This window comes from Microchirus variegatus (assembly GCF_963457635.1).
Source record: "Microchirus variegatus genome assembly, chromosome: 2".
In the NCBI taxonomy this organism is placed as follows: domain Eukaryota; kingdom Metazoa; phylum Chordata; class Actinopteri; order Pleuronectiformes; family Soleidae; genus Microchirus; species Microchirus variegatus.
The window spans coordinates 33,607,555-33,623,724 of NC_139803.1; the positions used below are offsets into that span (position 1 = coordinate 33,607,555).

At 38.4% G+C, this 16,170-nt stretch overlaps 1 protein-coding gene across 1 annotated transcript in view; it reads right to left on the reverse strand.

Moving 5' to 3' along the window:
* Positions 1–905: 905 nt before the first annotated feature.
* Positions 906–16,170, reverse strand: part of mboat2a (membrane bound O-acyltransferase domain containing 2a) — a 35,424-nt gene continuing 20,159 nt past the window's right edge. The window contains exons 4-13 of the mRNA XM_083904724.1: positions 11,763–11,858; positions 10,557–10,612; positions 8,979–9,033; positions 8,168–8,354; positions 7,021–7,213; positions 6,474–6,577; positions 6,318–6,382; positions 5,675–5,807; positions 4,944–5,095; positions 906–3,662 (exon numbers count right to left, since the gene is read on the reverse strand). Coding sequence (XP_083760850.1) covers positions 3,482–3,662; positions 4,944–5,095; positions 5,675–5,807; positions 6,318–6,382; positions 6,474–6,577; positions 7,021–7,213; positions 8,168–8,354; positions 8,979–9,033; positions 10,557–10,612; positions 11,763–11,858 — 1,222 coding nt within the window. The 3' untranslated portion in view covers positions 906–3,481. The remainder of the gene's footprint in view (positions 3,663–4,943; positions 5,096–5,674; positions 5,808–6,317; positions 6,383–6,473; positions 6,578–7,020; positions 7,214–8,167; positions 8,355–8,978; positions 9,034–10,556; positions 10,613–11,762; positions 11,859–16,170) is intronic.

Genomic DNA, 16,170 nt, shown 5'->3' on the forward strand with positions numbered 1-16,170 from the left:
ATACAGTAAAGCTCCGCCCACTACTATCACTGCTCACACACACACACATACACACTCGTCACTCTGCACTTGTGAGGACATTCATGGACCTAATGCATTCCAATCTTGGAATTCTGACCCTGAGCCTGATTCTGGACTACCCTACATGTAAAACCAACATATGCATGACATCAAAATCACCTCACTATGATGGTTTTTACTCAAAATCTCACAGCCAAGACAGGCGCACACTCACATTATGCGCATCATTAGTGAGGACACCCATAGACATACTGCATTCTCTAGCTCAAATGACCTGGGGGGCCAATGCGCATCTATTGTGGTGAAGAGGGTGCCAGCCTAGAGAACCAAAAGTGGGGAAAAACAACTGTTTACAATATTGCATAATGATATCACATATATACATGCAAAATTAATGTACTAATTTCAAAAACGGACATTTATTTTAAATTACATAAATAATACATTTATAATAATTAAAATTTGTACCAGGAGCCGTTTCGGCCGCTGCCATTCCGTGGCTCGGCCCTAACGAGCGTATTTATATGTAATTGAATGTCATATACGATGACAGCATACACTATACACAGCTACACTGGGTTTAAAAGACGGTGAGGTCGTGGCCCATGTTTTCATTATAACAAGATATTAAGTGGGGGGGCGCATGTAATCGATTGGGGGGCCACATGTGGCTCCGAGGCCGCCAGTTTGAGACCCCTGCTCTAGCCCCTTACCCTTACCTTGATAAAAGTCATGGTGGATATTGAATATAATGATTTTTAATTATGATAAATTAAGGTTATTTTAGTGTTTCCTTTTTCATTTGAACATCTAAATATGAGTATCCCCTTACTAAATATCCCCTAAATAATACACATATTTTCAAACACCGTTTTAGTGTTTAAAAATAATTTCTCTTTATTTTTGCCACATAAATCAGAATTTTAATGTATTGTTATACAAATCTTTCAATAAATTTCCTTCAGACACAAAAATAACCATTGTGTTACACAGGCGCACACACGCAGACACACACACACTACATGGACCCATGCTCACACACTCACATACTCACACAGGCACACATGCACACATACGCACAAAAAACAAAATGCGCCGTTTATGATTTGGCACTTTGGACATATGGAGCAGTTTGCATTGATCTGCTGGTTTGAGTGGCCATGCAGTGCAATAATCGCTATGCTTGTAGAATGACATCCTTTTCCCCTTAGGTCGGGCCACACTTACCTACACAGGGCCCAGGCTACAAATACAGTTTACTTGAGACCACATTGACATGTACGGATCACATGAATACTGGTACATACACACACACACACACACACACACAGTTATGGCAGGAATATGCAAAGTTAGAACATCTTAAAATCAAATTGTAAAGAGGTCCATACGTCAAAGCTCACCTCTGCTGCTTTGTTATTATATTACATAACACAAACGCACCGAACCAACTACATTTACTGACAAGTTGTTTTTTGTAAGAAAAGAAATATGCACAATTTCAAAAGTGTTTATGATACTGTGGGCGTGGAATTCCCCCCCTTTCCCCCAGATTATTTACTGCTCTAACAGATATGTAAATAGGTGTCATTTTGATTGTTGTAAAAACAGTTTTCCTCACTAACCCTACAACTGTTTTTTTGACACAGTAAAGCAGTGTTTCCCAAACTTTCTACGTGGGGACCCACTTTTTAAACTCTCAGGACGCAACTCACAATATCTATCATCATGTAGCACTAATTTACTGCCATATCTGCAACACCGATTATCATTTTTGATTAATCTTTTCCATTGAGACTGAATTACAACTTCACTTTATACATGTTACTTGAAATATATACACATGAATCTTAACTAAAAAATAAGTTGGGACAATTCTGAAACTTTCTTTTGGGGGGGGGGGGCCAATTATTTTTTCCTTCTCCCACCACCACCACCCACGTCTTTGGGAATCACTGCCGTAAAGTATCACAGGAGCGGGTGTTTTTGCGAAACGTAATCCAGATGATGTGGAACTAAAGGTGAGCCATGGACTGAAACAACATGAGGAAACCAGTGTCTCTTATACCATACAGTAAATGCACCTGGAAACATTGGCTAAATCTAAAACGTAAGAGCACACAATATGAAATCAGACCGCTCACCATCTGGTCGAGGTCTTTGAATTTTGTACAATATAATGTCACATACATAAATAACCACATCAGATTTCCTCACAGACAAATGCAAATTGCATATTTGATTGCACACATTATATATATATATAGCCTATCATGTATTGTGCATCAATTTGGAAGATGTTTTTTTTTTCTTTTTTAGCATTCAACTGGTTTGTAATGATTTATAGGAAACCTTACCTTATTAAAAATGACTTCAGTGAATGTGATAATCCGATTATATTCTTGTCGCATCCGTCAGATATAACTGTACAAGTGTTCAGCAGCGATGTTATTAATCCACTGTGTTTTGTTTTTTTTACCAAATCTGATTTTACGATGGTTGAAATAGTTTTTACAGAATTAACACGGGCAAAGACATTTGAGCACAGAGGAAACCTGTGGTGTGTGAAACATACAAACACTTTAAAAAATTGTCATACCCCTGAACCCAGAGTCAGAAATCCTTTAAAAAGTATTCTTAGTAACAACAAGGTAAATAAACTCCCTTTCATACACACATTTATCTGATGAGCGACGTTTGTCAAAAAAGCAGCAGATATGAATAATATAAAACAAAGTAAAATAAACTCATTTTATGACTACACTTTTTTTTTCCCCCCAATGTTGGGGGTGGAGAAAACTTTCCAGAAGGCCAGAACAAAAAAACAAAACAAAACAGTGTTGTCACAAAAATCTAAACCTAAAACTTATAATGTTGAATGAAGTTCTCCTTTAAAAAAAAAGACACAGAAATCAAACAATGTTAAGAGGATCCTAAGGCCTGTTTTGAAATTGGCAGCTGATGATGAAGAATTATGTTTCTTTTACACAAACACATTTGCTGTTTCCACCTAACAAAGGCTTATATCCAGACAATGACAAAAACCCTCCACATACTGCACTTCTCTTGCGCTAGTACAACACCGCGACATCACACCGGTGCAACTGCATTTTAGGTTCTGGCAGCGTGCCACTCTCAACAAGTACATAGAGGGTTTAAGGCAGCTTGGAAGTCTTTAATTCCACTCAATGTAAAATAACTGCTATCAATCATTAGTTTACACTGTGGCCGTTGTTACATCCCTGTTCTTTTTCCATGTCAGAAGTGTGACTGCTGTAATCCTTGCTACTGGAAGTATCGGCAGGACATTGACATATTTTCTGTCTGTTAGGATTCTCCGAGTGTCTGATATTTGGTTCTTTGTCAAGCAAACAGACTCGCCACAGTCCAGTTCTCAGTGGTTTCTAGTCCGTCTCAGTGTTTCTGCTGCTGAAGGGACTGGGCGTCGCCGTCCAGAGCCTCATGTGGCTTTGGCTTTCTGGTTGCAGTTGTTGTCTGTGCTGTTGTGTTCTGTCTGGTTGTCCTGTAGGCCGTCCTTCAGGAGGCCGTCCGGCTGCTCTTTGGCCTGCCGGCGTCTCGATCTCACGGGTAAGGCCAGGACCAAGAGCAGACACAGAAGGTGTAAGCAGAAGTAACAAGACCTGCATGGAAGACATCCCAGTGAGATCATTAGTTCTTCACAGTTCGTAACAGGGGGTCCACGATACCAATAATATCACGATACAACAATTCTGTGATAATCAATATATTACAAGGCAATCACATAGCGATATCCGTCTAACTGAAGACAACAAAACGTTAACGTGAACAAATAAAGGTGGAGGATTTCTCTGTTTATTCACAACATCGGAAAGGGATGGGGCATCTCTTAACGTAGCTTTCTCTGCTGTTATCCCGCTGTAAACTCCCTCTATTGGTAACTTCAAAGCCAGGTCACTCATAGTTTCACTCATTAATTTAAAAGGTAAAGGTAAAAATCAAATAGCCAACAGACTAATGACACACATGAATATAACAAATAACCCTCATGGGACACATCTACTAACAACATAACGAGTGTTATCCTTAACTTGCATAGCCTTATGTCCCACATTATCTTTTTTAAATAAAAATTGCTATTTAAAACAATGGAATTAGCAAGTTGCAAAGGGTGCAATTTATTTGTTCTGTTTTTGACTGTTCAGTGTTCGTCATACACTTTTATTTTGCCTGTTTTTTTTATTTTATGCACTTTTAGAGGGATTTTAACACCCTGCAGCACTAGTAGCACTTTCTTGTGTTGTATTTTATTGCTTTGATGTAAAGCACTTTGGGTAACGTCTGGCTATTGTAAAGGGCTATACAAATAAAATTTGATTGATTGATTGGTTGATACCAATAATAATGGAAGGAAACAGTTAATGTGAGTGAATGAGTGCTATACTTATAATTCAGATATAAGTAGAAGTCGTAACATGACATTTAAATCACATGTCTTTGTTTTAAATCACTTACTTACTGTTCAGATTTGAAGATTAATAACAACACTTTAATAGTGACAGCTCATGGCCCACCTGCAGTACCTGCACACACCACCTGGTGGGAGTGAGGCCCACACTTTGGGAATCACTGGTTTAAAGATTAGTAAGCAAAAACGGCTGAAATCTTAATAATATTAAATCAAAAAACACCCCAATTCTTCAAAGGTGGATTAAGGAGATGCCTTGGATTAGAAAAGATGACATAAAATAAGTAATTTAATGAAATATTGAAATTAATATTATTATACATTGCGACTATTAATATTGTTGTTGATTTAATTTTCTTCCTTATGTCTTGATATATGTATAAACAACTATACTTGGGAGTATATACTTGAATATTCACGTTATGTACTGTATGTGCCTTTGTCCTTTGTTATGCCATAATGGTGAAATACATACCTGTAGAATTTAAGTGAGGGTCCCACTGCGAGTAGGACGAATGGCACCACTGTGTAGCTAATGGCAACCTGAGTCCCTGCCCATGTGATGACATCATAGATGCGCTTGTGTGAGTCAGAGACCAGGAAGTATGGTCTGATGTTGTGTCTTATCTGGGTGAGAAGACAAAAAGAAACACATTCTGAACATCCTGAAAAGTAAATAAAACCGTGGTCTTAAAGTGACATTGTGCTACATTTGAACTTGAATTGAGCTAATGGAAGTAGTTTCTAAGATCTTGGTGTCATGAGGTCTTTCTTTCTGCACCAACACGGTACATCTGTATGCTCTTATCTACTTCCTTCAGACCAGAGTGAGAGATCAGGCTTAGGAAAGGATTACTGGGAATGGACCTCACACTTAAAACGAGCCATAAGCAGTATACAGCCATCATTATCCCTTTAGTCTCCATAAAGTGATTTTGTTGCATGATTGTTGGTCTGCTAAGTAGCTGTGGTAAATCTAAAGAGCTCATAGACTCCAACAGGCCTGTTGAAAAACAAATAAATCAATTTCAGTGGCAGAATTTCGAGAACCAAAAAGAAATATGCACTTCTCATATTACTTATAACTACGCTGCCAGATCACAATAAGTCAAGTACATTTTATCCACCGGCTTTTATTCAACCTGGCAAGATAAAGCACCGGCGTCGGGTTCTGTGTAAACAGAGAGCACGAGCATGTGTACTCACTGCACGTGCAGCCATGGTCATGACGATGCCGGTGAGGAAGGTCAGACAGTACCCGGGGTAAACCCCGTGCCACATGGCTGACAGCATGAAGGTGGCAGCGGTGGGGTTAATGGGACAGCGCTCGTAGCAAACCCTGAAAACGGGACAGACGTAGTAAGTCGAGATGTCCTGAAGGAAAATCACTTTTTTTCAATGAATATAACATTAAATGAATCAGAAATACACTCTATACATTGTTAATGTGGTAAACGACTATTCTAGCTGCAAATGTCTGGATTTTAATGGAATATGTACATAGGTGTATAGAGGCCCATTTCTCTCCAGTGTTCTAATGGTACATTGTGTTTGCTAATCACGTTAGAAGGCTATTGGATGATTAGAAAACCCTTGAAAACCCTTGTGCAATTATGTTATCACAGCTGAAAACAGTTTTGCTGGTTCCTTGACGAAAGGCCATAATTATTATTTCGAATAAAAATCATTATTTCTAATCTTGTCAATGTCTTGACTATATTTCTATTCATTTTGCAACTCTTTTGATGAATAAAAGTGTGACTTTTAATGGAAAACACCAACAAATTGTATATGTGACCCCAGACTTTTGAACGGTAGTGTATATGCTGAACATGCTTAATAATTTTACCTTTTAAGCCAAAGGGCTGTTTGGATATTCCAGTTGTCTATGAACATCTTGAAACTGGTGGCAAACTGGAATTAAGAGTGTAAACAATATAATTTTTTTAGGCTTCAGTTAAGGCCTTAATTTTGGACATAACAGATCTCATGAATGGAACCTGACCTCAATGTCCAGAATTCTGAGATTTGATATCAGGTCCCACCGAGGAGAGCCGTCTTTGTTGTATCCGTTGAAGCCAAACCCGGCAGCGTTGTTGATCGCATCAGCTGCAGGAGAGAGGCACAAATGATTTCTGAGAGAGCGATAAAAAAGCAGCAGTGAAAGACAACAACAGCCACGCTTTCAGACACAGTGACAGAAACAGATGGAGATACGGCATCACATGTATTTGTCACTGGAAAGAATATAAAGAGCTGCAGTTTTCAAAAATCGAGCACTAGATGGCACTGTTGCTTTAAGAAATGCTGTTTATGCTGACTTCTTTTAAAAATAACCAAACTCCCTGAAGCCAGAACAACTCATTGAGTTCATCCCACTTTAAAAGGAACAGAGATGTTGAGCAACAACCAAACTCACAAATGTTTTAATCACCTGTATGGCGAATCCCTTTTAAGATTAGCCTTATGACGGATTTTTATCTACAAACAATCAAATAAAAATGTGTACTTCAGAGTGGGAGTAAATGCCATAAATACACAATCAAACTCACCCAGCGTCCAAACAAAGTAGTACTTTGGCCTCAGTGCCAGCATGGCCAGGTAAAGGTAAACGACCTGTAGATGGAACGGCGTTGAGCTGATGAAGTCATCGTCTATGGAGCGCTCCACGGGCAGCAGCTTGCACAGGGAAAGATAGATGGCCAGCGAGATGGCACACGTGCACAGCTTGGAGATGACGTCGTTCTGGATGGAGAGAAAGAGAAAGAGAAAGAGAAAGAGAAAGAGAGCGCGAGATCCAGTTTAATACGAGAGAGATCCAAACTTATTAGGTTATATTGCAAAAGGTACAATCATAAAGCAGTAGAAAATGAATGAATGAATGAATGAATGAATGAATGAATGAGGTTTTTCTTAACCCTTAGAACACAGAGCATTTAGGCTGCTTTTTTCCATTACTTACATTTAAACGTACAGTATATACAGAGGCTATAAAAATGTGCAATATAGAGTGTCTTATATCCTTTTTTTCAACACAACCTAGACAATCTGATTTTAAAAAACACTTTGATGTAATATAATATAAAAACACCTGAGCAAAAAGTGCTAAATACATTTAAAAATCGTATTGAATTTGTGATATTTGATATACCCTACCGTTCAATTTCCAAGTGACCCCAAACTTTTGAACGGTATTGTAAAATTAGTCTTAACTTAGACTCAACAACACATTAGCAGATAAACAAACACCTTTTTTTAAAGCCTGAATATGTGATCTATAAACACACAGCCCCAGGACGTCCATATAAGGAATTGTACTCCCCACGACAATTTACCAAGGGTGCGTCTGAGATCTGTGCCGCACTGTGAGCACAAAGGGTTAAAAAGGAAAACTCAAAAACCTTGAGCATCCTTTCATGTTTTATATTTAGCGCTGTTGTGTGTTCGACTCGCTTCCATTCTCTTCTCGGATAAACACACTTAAAAGTCTTATTAAATTATTAATGCATTATACAGTAAGAATACAGGAATAACCTTGAGATTAAGACACGTGGGTCCTTTATATTGACAATGGCTCAATGTGTTTCTGCGTCTCTAAAAGGGATCCAAATGCATATATAATCGCCCTAGGCACCTTCACTTGAGGTGTTTTAAAAATATTACCCAAACATACACTTAAAGGAGAATTGCATGATTTACCTTGGATGAGGGTTCAGTTTGCTTGTACTTCCCATTCTCCTTGCCGTTGGCGTTCTCCTGGTGGCGCGGCTGGTAGCTCGTGCCCTCGATAAAGGCCTTGTAGTCATTGTAGGAGCAGGTGGGCCCCGCCAGGATGCCCATGAAGTTACAGTTGTAGCTCAGGTACTCCAGCAAGCTGGGCATTCGACTGGAGGGCCAGAAAAGTGAAAAAAAAAAAAAAACCAAGAGCAGATGGATCAGGAAAAAAATGTTTTCATTTCACAGTCCAGTAATCCAAGACCGACAAAACCCAGGAATACATGGCTTGGAGCAGTTGTCACATTGAAAGACACAGTAATCGCAAACCAGACAAGAGGGAATGTCTCCTTTTTCTGACAAATTAACAATAATAACTGCTTGAATAGGAGGTCTTATTTGATCTCAAATGTGTTCCTCATTGCTGTCTCTTATCCCCCTTTTTATCTGTCCACAATTCACGTGCAACTTCTTGTCTCCAACACTAATGATTGGGGGGGGGGGGACACCCTGCAGTTGTAATGCAGGCTTTATTAGGCATTCTGACAATAAAGGTCACGTGAGAGCAGTAAAAGTGTGGTTTCCTGGAAACCGGGCGTCTAACAAGTGCCCGACAGCACTGATGAGAGAGAGAGCCTGAGAGGAGGCAGCATGATGCAAGAAATGGAACCCATTGTTTAAACTAGAGAACGAAGTTTATTTCACACTGAGCTCTAGAATTTATTTTTTATTTTTTTTTAGCTCAGTTGAATCGAGCCATCATCTGAAGCAGTAAAAACATACCTGAGTCACATACCTGATTGCTAGGTATTTCTGATTGGGGGTCAGCTGCCCTTCTCGCTTGGACAATCCTACACAGACGACAGACAAAGAAACACTTTTAATTAAATATTCATTTACAGGAAAGGTTTCAAGGTTTTGTATGAGTTAACCACGGCAATGTAGGTGAGAGGGGAGAGAGGGAGAGAGAGGACGAGATGACACAACAGGAAGAGCAGGCAGCAGCAGGTTTGCAGGCCTCATAACCAGGTCATTGAGTTGTTATTGCTGTACATTTGCATATATTTATCCCCCATAATGAGACATATTCTGAGAGGACAATACAACTTATTAGAATGTTTTTGATAGCAGGTATCTATATTGGCAAGATAGCTAAATGTATCTTAAGTTTAGGAGAGTCTTCTATTTATTTATAGACACTGAACACTCAGGGGCAGCTCTGGCAACGCAGGGTGCAACTTCATGGGAGTCCATTTAAATTCTTCCCCTCTGACCACAGTTTAACCCTTCTGTTATAGTTGGATTTGGCATGTGTACTTCTCATGACAGTAACTCCTAGACTGTTTGTGATATCTAGAAAAGAAGACAGATGGATGGATAACGTTAAGCAGAGAAATATACGATAGGACTTCGGTGGAACGAGTGTCCAATCACAGAAGAAAGAAGAGTGACCGGCAGATCACATGTTTGATATGTCAGCTTCTCTGTACCGTAACTCCTAAACGGTTGAATAACTGCCAGATATCAAAAGTGAAAGCTATCTTGGGAAAAAGGGGCAGCACTCACTCATTGAACATTTGACAATTTGACAATTCTACAACCGTAAAAATCTAAATTCAGGAGGCCTGAATTGCATGATGTTCATAAGAGGACACAATGCTTGCAGACTCTCAGTATTTGTATTTGCAAACACTGTGTTAACATGCAGAGTATAACAGGGTGGTATAAGAGCATGATGGTGGTTTCTCAGAGTCACGTTGTGAGAGTGTGAGTCGTCCATCATACAAACTGCTGTGAGAATGCTGGCAGATCACCTGACCACAAATATTTATTTTAACCCCAGTGTCAAGTCTCCCTTCTTTATTTATTCCCCTTTAGCCCACGTGTGAGGACCTCTACTGTACATTTGCGTCCAAGTAGTTGAAAGATAAACTGAAACCTGAGCAGCTTGCGTTAAATGTCAGAAGGGCAACAGAACTTTAACGGGCAAGTGACAGGCCGACTTCACACATGCCTTAGTTTGGTTTGTACATTTTGTTGTTAATGGTTGAGGGATTACCGTCTGATATTAACACGATGCGGTGGAGTTTAAACTGAGAGTGTGGTTAAAATCTGTACTGAAACATAGAGAGAGGGAAGTGAACACTTGGTCATTGCATTATGCCGTTATTACATAACTGTGTTGATACTTTTGTTCTGGTTCACTAGTCCATTGTTAGGTGAGACTGCTGGCTCAGAAACACGGCCACGTTGTCCACTTAAGAAATTAAATGACCTTTTTCCATTGTTTTCGTGTCGTGGGTTTCTTTTTCTACTCACTAAACACACAAATACAAAATAACACACACACACACACACACACGCCATGTCCTACCATCGTGTATTTCAAATGCCATGCTGGTAATCTTCTGCGTTATAACCATCATGGGCCTGAAAAAGAGCATTTAAAAGAAAGCGTTGAGTTAATTTCAAACCCATATCACTTAAAAACACACAAAAAGTATTGTACAAAACAAGATGAGATACATTTTATAAACATATCTGAGCTTTTTAGCGTGAATATCTAAGAGACCACATACTGTACAGAACTTAACGAATGGATTAGACACCACTCAATGTAATGTTTATGCCACAGCTACACTAAATTAACAGCAATGGTAATTATCAAAATATTTTTCTTTATGTTTATGTAATGGTTAATAGATCAGTATGAAGGAGCTCTTTAAATGAAATGATAGTTTTAATGCTACTGTTTTACAAAATAACCCCAGAAGAAAATAGTAAACACATTGTTATTGTTGTTATATTAAGATTAAATTGGCAAAGTATAGTTATTTACTTGCATTCCTGAACAGAAAAATTTGTTTTAGTGGTTGAATGTTATGCCCGATTAAAATCTGACTCAAATTTATGTACAAAAAGATGAAAAAATGCCAAATAAAAAACAATATGCGTAAAATAGTGATGTTTTCTCATTTACATGACAGCTGGTGTAATACATTTGTGAAGCACTGTACTTAGTATGTTTTTTTTTAATGCTAATTTAAACCAACCACATGAAATAAAATAAAGCAAGGAAAACTGTGACGTTTTCAGGAAACACATGTGGACAGCAGGTGAAAGAGAGATATCTTTTGCCAATGTAGAAGCAGTATGCAGTTTTTTTTTCTTCCATAAGGTTGCTTGGCAACCAGCCACCCCCACCCTGTTGGGAGAGCGGGCTGTCTGCTCGAATTGTCACACAGTCTGAAGGAGTGGGAACCAACCACAGTTCCTCCTGTGGACACAGCTCAGCCGTGAGACATGCTCTCGTTTTACTGTTCACGCTCACACTGGTTGAATCATATGCAACATTTCCTCCTCGCCTATTACCCTTTTTTTTTTAGCATCATTTGTGAGATTGAGAATCAAAACTGAGGGAGGCCTTCATGTTTCTGAGTACACACAATCGGGGATGCACGATATAGGACTTTCTACCCATATCCGATAATATATTTTAAAGCCAATATCTGCTAAAAAACAACATTGTGTCGATAGTATCGTAGAAAAAGAGCTCCGTGCTGTTTACGCAGGTTCTTACCCCGTGAAATCTGCCGAGTACATGCCGTAGTCGAACACATAGACCCGCGTGATCTGACACAAGATCAGGTAGCCGAGTGTCACGATGAAGCAGTACCTGTAAAAAAGAAAAGGAACAATACAACATTTAAAATAAACATTATATTTATTCATGTTATCTTAATAAACATAATGCTAACCTCTAATTACTTAATTCTGAGGATTTTTTTTTTTCAGATTAAAAGACAGTGTCCATAGAAACAGCTCTGGAAATAGGGGGAGGGTCAAAAATTGGACAAAGGGGCAGATGAGGCTGCGCCAATTTTTCACCGTCAGTGGCTGACAACAGAGGACAACAGTGCCTTTTAACAGAAGACTTAAGGCTGCTGGAAGAGATCGTACAAGTGAGAAAGAGAAACTCCTCCTGCTGGCAACAACCAGAGGATTGTGCTGCTTGAAGAAGGACTGGCAGAGACTGCGCTGAAGATAAGGCCTAACAGGGGACAACTGTAAGTGCAGACCAGGATACAACAAAGACATGATTTCATTTTAAATGCCAAAAATAAAATTGACAAAACGAAAACAAGTCACTAAGCACTCACAACCCAGTAGGAACAAAGGCTTTTTGCATGTTCTCCACCGTGTGTGGGGGTTTTCCCTCTCACAGATTCAAGGTTTAGGCAAATTGGACACTCCCTGTGATGGATTGGCAACCTGGGATTGGCACCAGCGCTCCCCCACAAGATAGATGGATGGAAGTCACTATAAGTCACTGTCATTCATGCACCCTGTTCTACTCTAAAAACCTCATCATTACTGTGTGCATACAGTGTTACATACAGTTGCAAGACCCTATGAGCACTCAGATTTCTATATTTGCATCCAACCCACACTAAACTTGGCACAAGGAACCACATTCCCAAACCTGTAGTAACACGATTTAAATTTACTGCGTACGTGTGTGCACATAGTAATACTAGTTGATTGTATTTATATTTATATTTATTATTACTATTGTTATAATCTTTTTGTGGGCCGAAGCACTCTTTTTTGACAATTCTACAGCCATAAACTCAAAATAAATGATGGTCATAAGAAGGGTTAAAAGGGAAATACTGTAACACAGGTGCAAATGTTTCGACCTTTCTTCGAATCACAACCAAATGTTTATATCTTTTAGACAAAAGATAATTTATCATACTTTTCTTATTTTATTATATACAAAAGTTCAGTTATTTATATTATCTACAGGTTTTTTATATAAATATAAAATATTATATAATATTATATAATATTAATTAATTAATAAATATTAATATTATAAATATTTCTATTTGAATATTTATTTATTTATTTTTTTCATTACAAATTGTCATTTTGATGGGAATCCAAATGACAAATAAAGTATGTCTATATGTTTATTCTTAAAATTAGTGGTTTATCTGCCCTCTGAGCTCTCTTTATATTCAGTTTGACTCAAAGTATCTGTTACTTTACTGTCCGAAACCACCAAAAAAAGGGTAAATGTTTGAATGTCACACAGTTCAAATTGCCCATGGCTATTATTTTGTGAGCATAAATAAAACTGAAACTAAAACTAAATGAAAACTAAACTGAAACAAGTCAATTCCTCTGAATAAAAACTAAACTAAAACTACTAAATAATTTGTTGAATGAACTAAAACTAAACTGAAATTAAAAAAGCTAAGTGAAAAACTAAATAAAAATAAAAACTAATGAACATTTCAAAAATATAACCTTGGTCTCCTGTATGTATAGAACTAATATTTTAGACTCTGTTTTCATTTCGCTGGCAACGACACTATTTCAGACCAGCCGAGTCGCTCTATCTGCAGGCAGCTCACAGCTGCAGTTATCAGCACAGATATGACCAACTGTATATGCAATTTGCAGTTGCTATATTTGTCGTGAGCCCACCGGTGTGAGTCTTTACCCCTTGTCTTATTTGTGTTTGCGTAATTCACAGCTCAGAAGGGGGTGTTTCATTTCCACTGATGGCATCAGCTGGGACCAAAGTAGGCTGCTTGTGGCGGCGGTGTCGACGCATATATTCACAAGAACGCAAAGAAATAGACAGCACAGCATCTCTCTCTGGGGGTTGTGCACACCTTGTGGTTGCTAAAATTCATGCATTCATAGTGAGTTGTCAGGCAGTAACTCTGACACTCTTCGAATAAAAACGTATGAATATGAATCACAAGATCATGAGAAAGAAAGATTTCTCAAGTTCAACCAGAGATGGGTATAATCAGGTAGTGGCCCTACACTTAAAAATATTTGCTCTGCTTTACATTTCTTGCTCTATATTTTCTTCACACTGAGAACTGCTGATGAGTCACTAGAGCTGAAACAATTAATCGATTAATCGATTGCTAAATGAATCGTCAACTATTTGATAATCGATTAATCGGTATGAAACTTTATCTGATTGTTTTAGCTTTTGGTTTGTGGACAAAACAAGACGTTCAAGAACATTGTCAGTTCCAGGTTTGACAAACACTGTTCAACTTTTTTTTTTTTTTTTAGCATTTTCTGACATTTTACGGACCAAACGATTAATCGTGAAAACAATCCACAGATTAATCGATTATGAAAATAATCGTTAGTTGCAGCTCTACAAGTCACTGCATTTTTTACTTACAGTGCAACATCTGCTTATAAAACATGCCAGTATAATAAAAAACAACTCTAAACCTCAACATTCTGCAGCAAACATTATCATTTTTAATTAAAGAGGGTCCTTGTGTTGCCTTTTCAGGCCTCATCACGGGTTATGCCACACATAACGATCTCCACAGTTGTCTCTCTTTCCTGTCAACCAGCAGGCAGTGCTGTGTTCACGCTCCAGGCAAGAGTTAAGAATGCGTCTAGAACTTTCCCTGCCCCCTGTTCAACCAAACCCACAAAATCGAGTGGAGACAGTGACAGCGAGAGTTCTTAAAGAGTGAATAACATGAAATCTGATGCCCCCACCACCACCGCTGCATACATAAACAAAAAAAGTAGTTTAGTAGGTCTAGAGCCGCATGTTCACAGCAAGTCATGGACAAAAAAGACAATGAAAACCCGGGCTGTCACTGCACAAAGGGCGAGGCGCCTGAGATAAAACAAATAAACATTTTCTACTGTAATGTACTGATCCTGACAGGAGCACGTCATGCAGCAGCTAAGATTAATAGAAAAATGTCAACTGCATCCTGTGTATATTATACTATATAATAAATCAACAATTATCTATTTCATGTTGTCTGTCATTAACCGTGGTTTAAAGAGGAGGGGAACGACGAAGCAGACACTGAATAGTAGAGCTGAAACAATGAATCGATTATTAATCAAATACTAAATTAAACATCAACTATTTTGATAATCGATTAATCGGTTTGAAGCTTTTTTTTTTTTCATTATTAAAACAAGATTTATGATTGTTTTAGCTTCTTAAATGTGAATTTTTTTTTTAGCTCCACAGAAATTATTAAAACTGAATCATTTTGGTTTGTGGAAAAAACAAGACATTGGAGAACATCGTCATTTCCAGGTTTGAGATCTGACATGTTATGGACCAAATCGAGAAAATAATCTACAGATTAATCGATTGCGAAAATAATCGTTAGTTGCAGCTCTACTGAATAGATTAAGAGTATCACGAAAAAGTTGGAAAAAGAAAAAGGCATCAGAGGCAGAAAGGGAGTACCCTTTTATTGGGAAAAGATTTAATGGAATGAACACAGAGTAAGAGAAAAAGAGTAGAGGGGACATGTAATACTCCTGAGAAGGAGGTGTTAATTGAGGCACAGTGGGAGTTCCAACAATGGCCAAACATGTACGTGATGTTTGTGTCTAAAAGTGTTGATTACCAAACCAACTGACGTTAGCTCAGCGCGAGGCACCAGGGCTGACCTGTGTACTCAGTTGGCAAAAGTCAACAGCCCAGGGTTATATGTCAACGTGCCGTTGTGATAATATCTCATTTGTAATGCAAAAAAAAAAAAAGAGCTGAGGTCGTGGGTTCAGCCCTTGATAAACACGGGCATGTCAGCGCAACCCTGCTCTTCCTCTGTGCACCTGTGCACACCAGTGTGTGACTTTGCTTATCTGTCTTAGAGACAGAACACCAGGCTTAAAAGTGCTGTTTGTAAGAGGTTTATATCTTCAGGAAGAATGCAATTATTATTATTTTATACATACACATATATATTTATTTTATCATTCTTCAGCAGCTGCTATGGTTGAATAACGTTCTGTGAGAATCTATTTTATGTCCTCTTCCCCAGGGGGAAAACATCCACTGCTTACACCTGCACTCACACACTGTTGAATACTGGTTTTATAAAAATAACATCAAAGACAACGAGCATGTTTTGTGTTTGCGTGCGTGTTGCTGTCATTGTGACCCAGGCCTCCAAAGAACA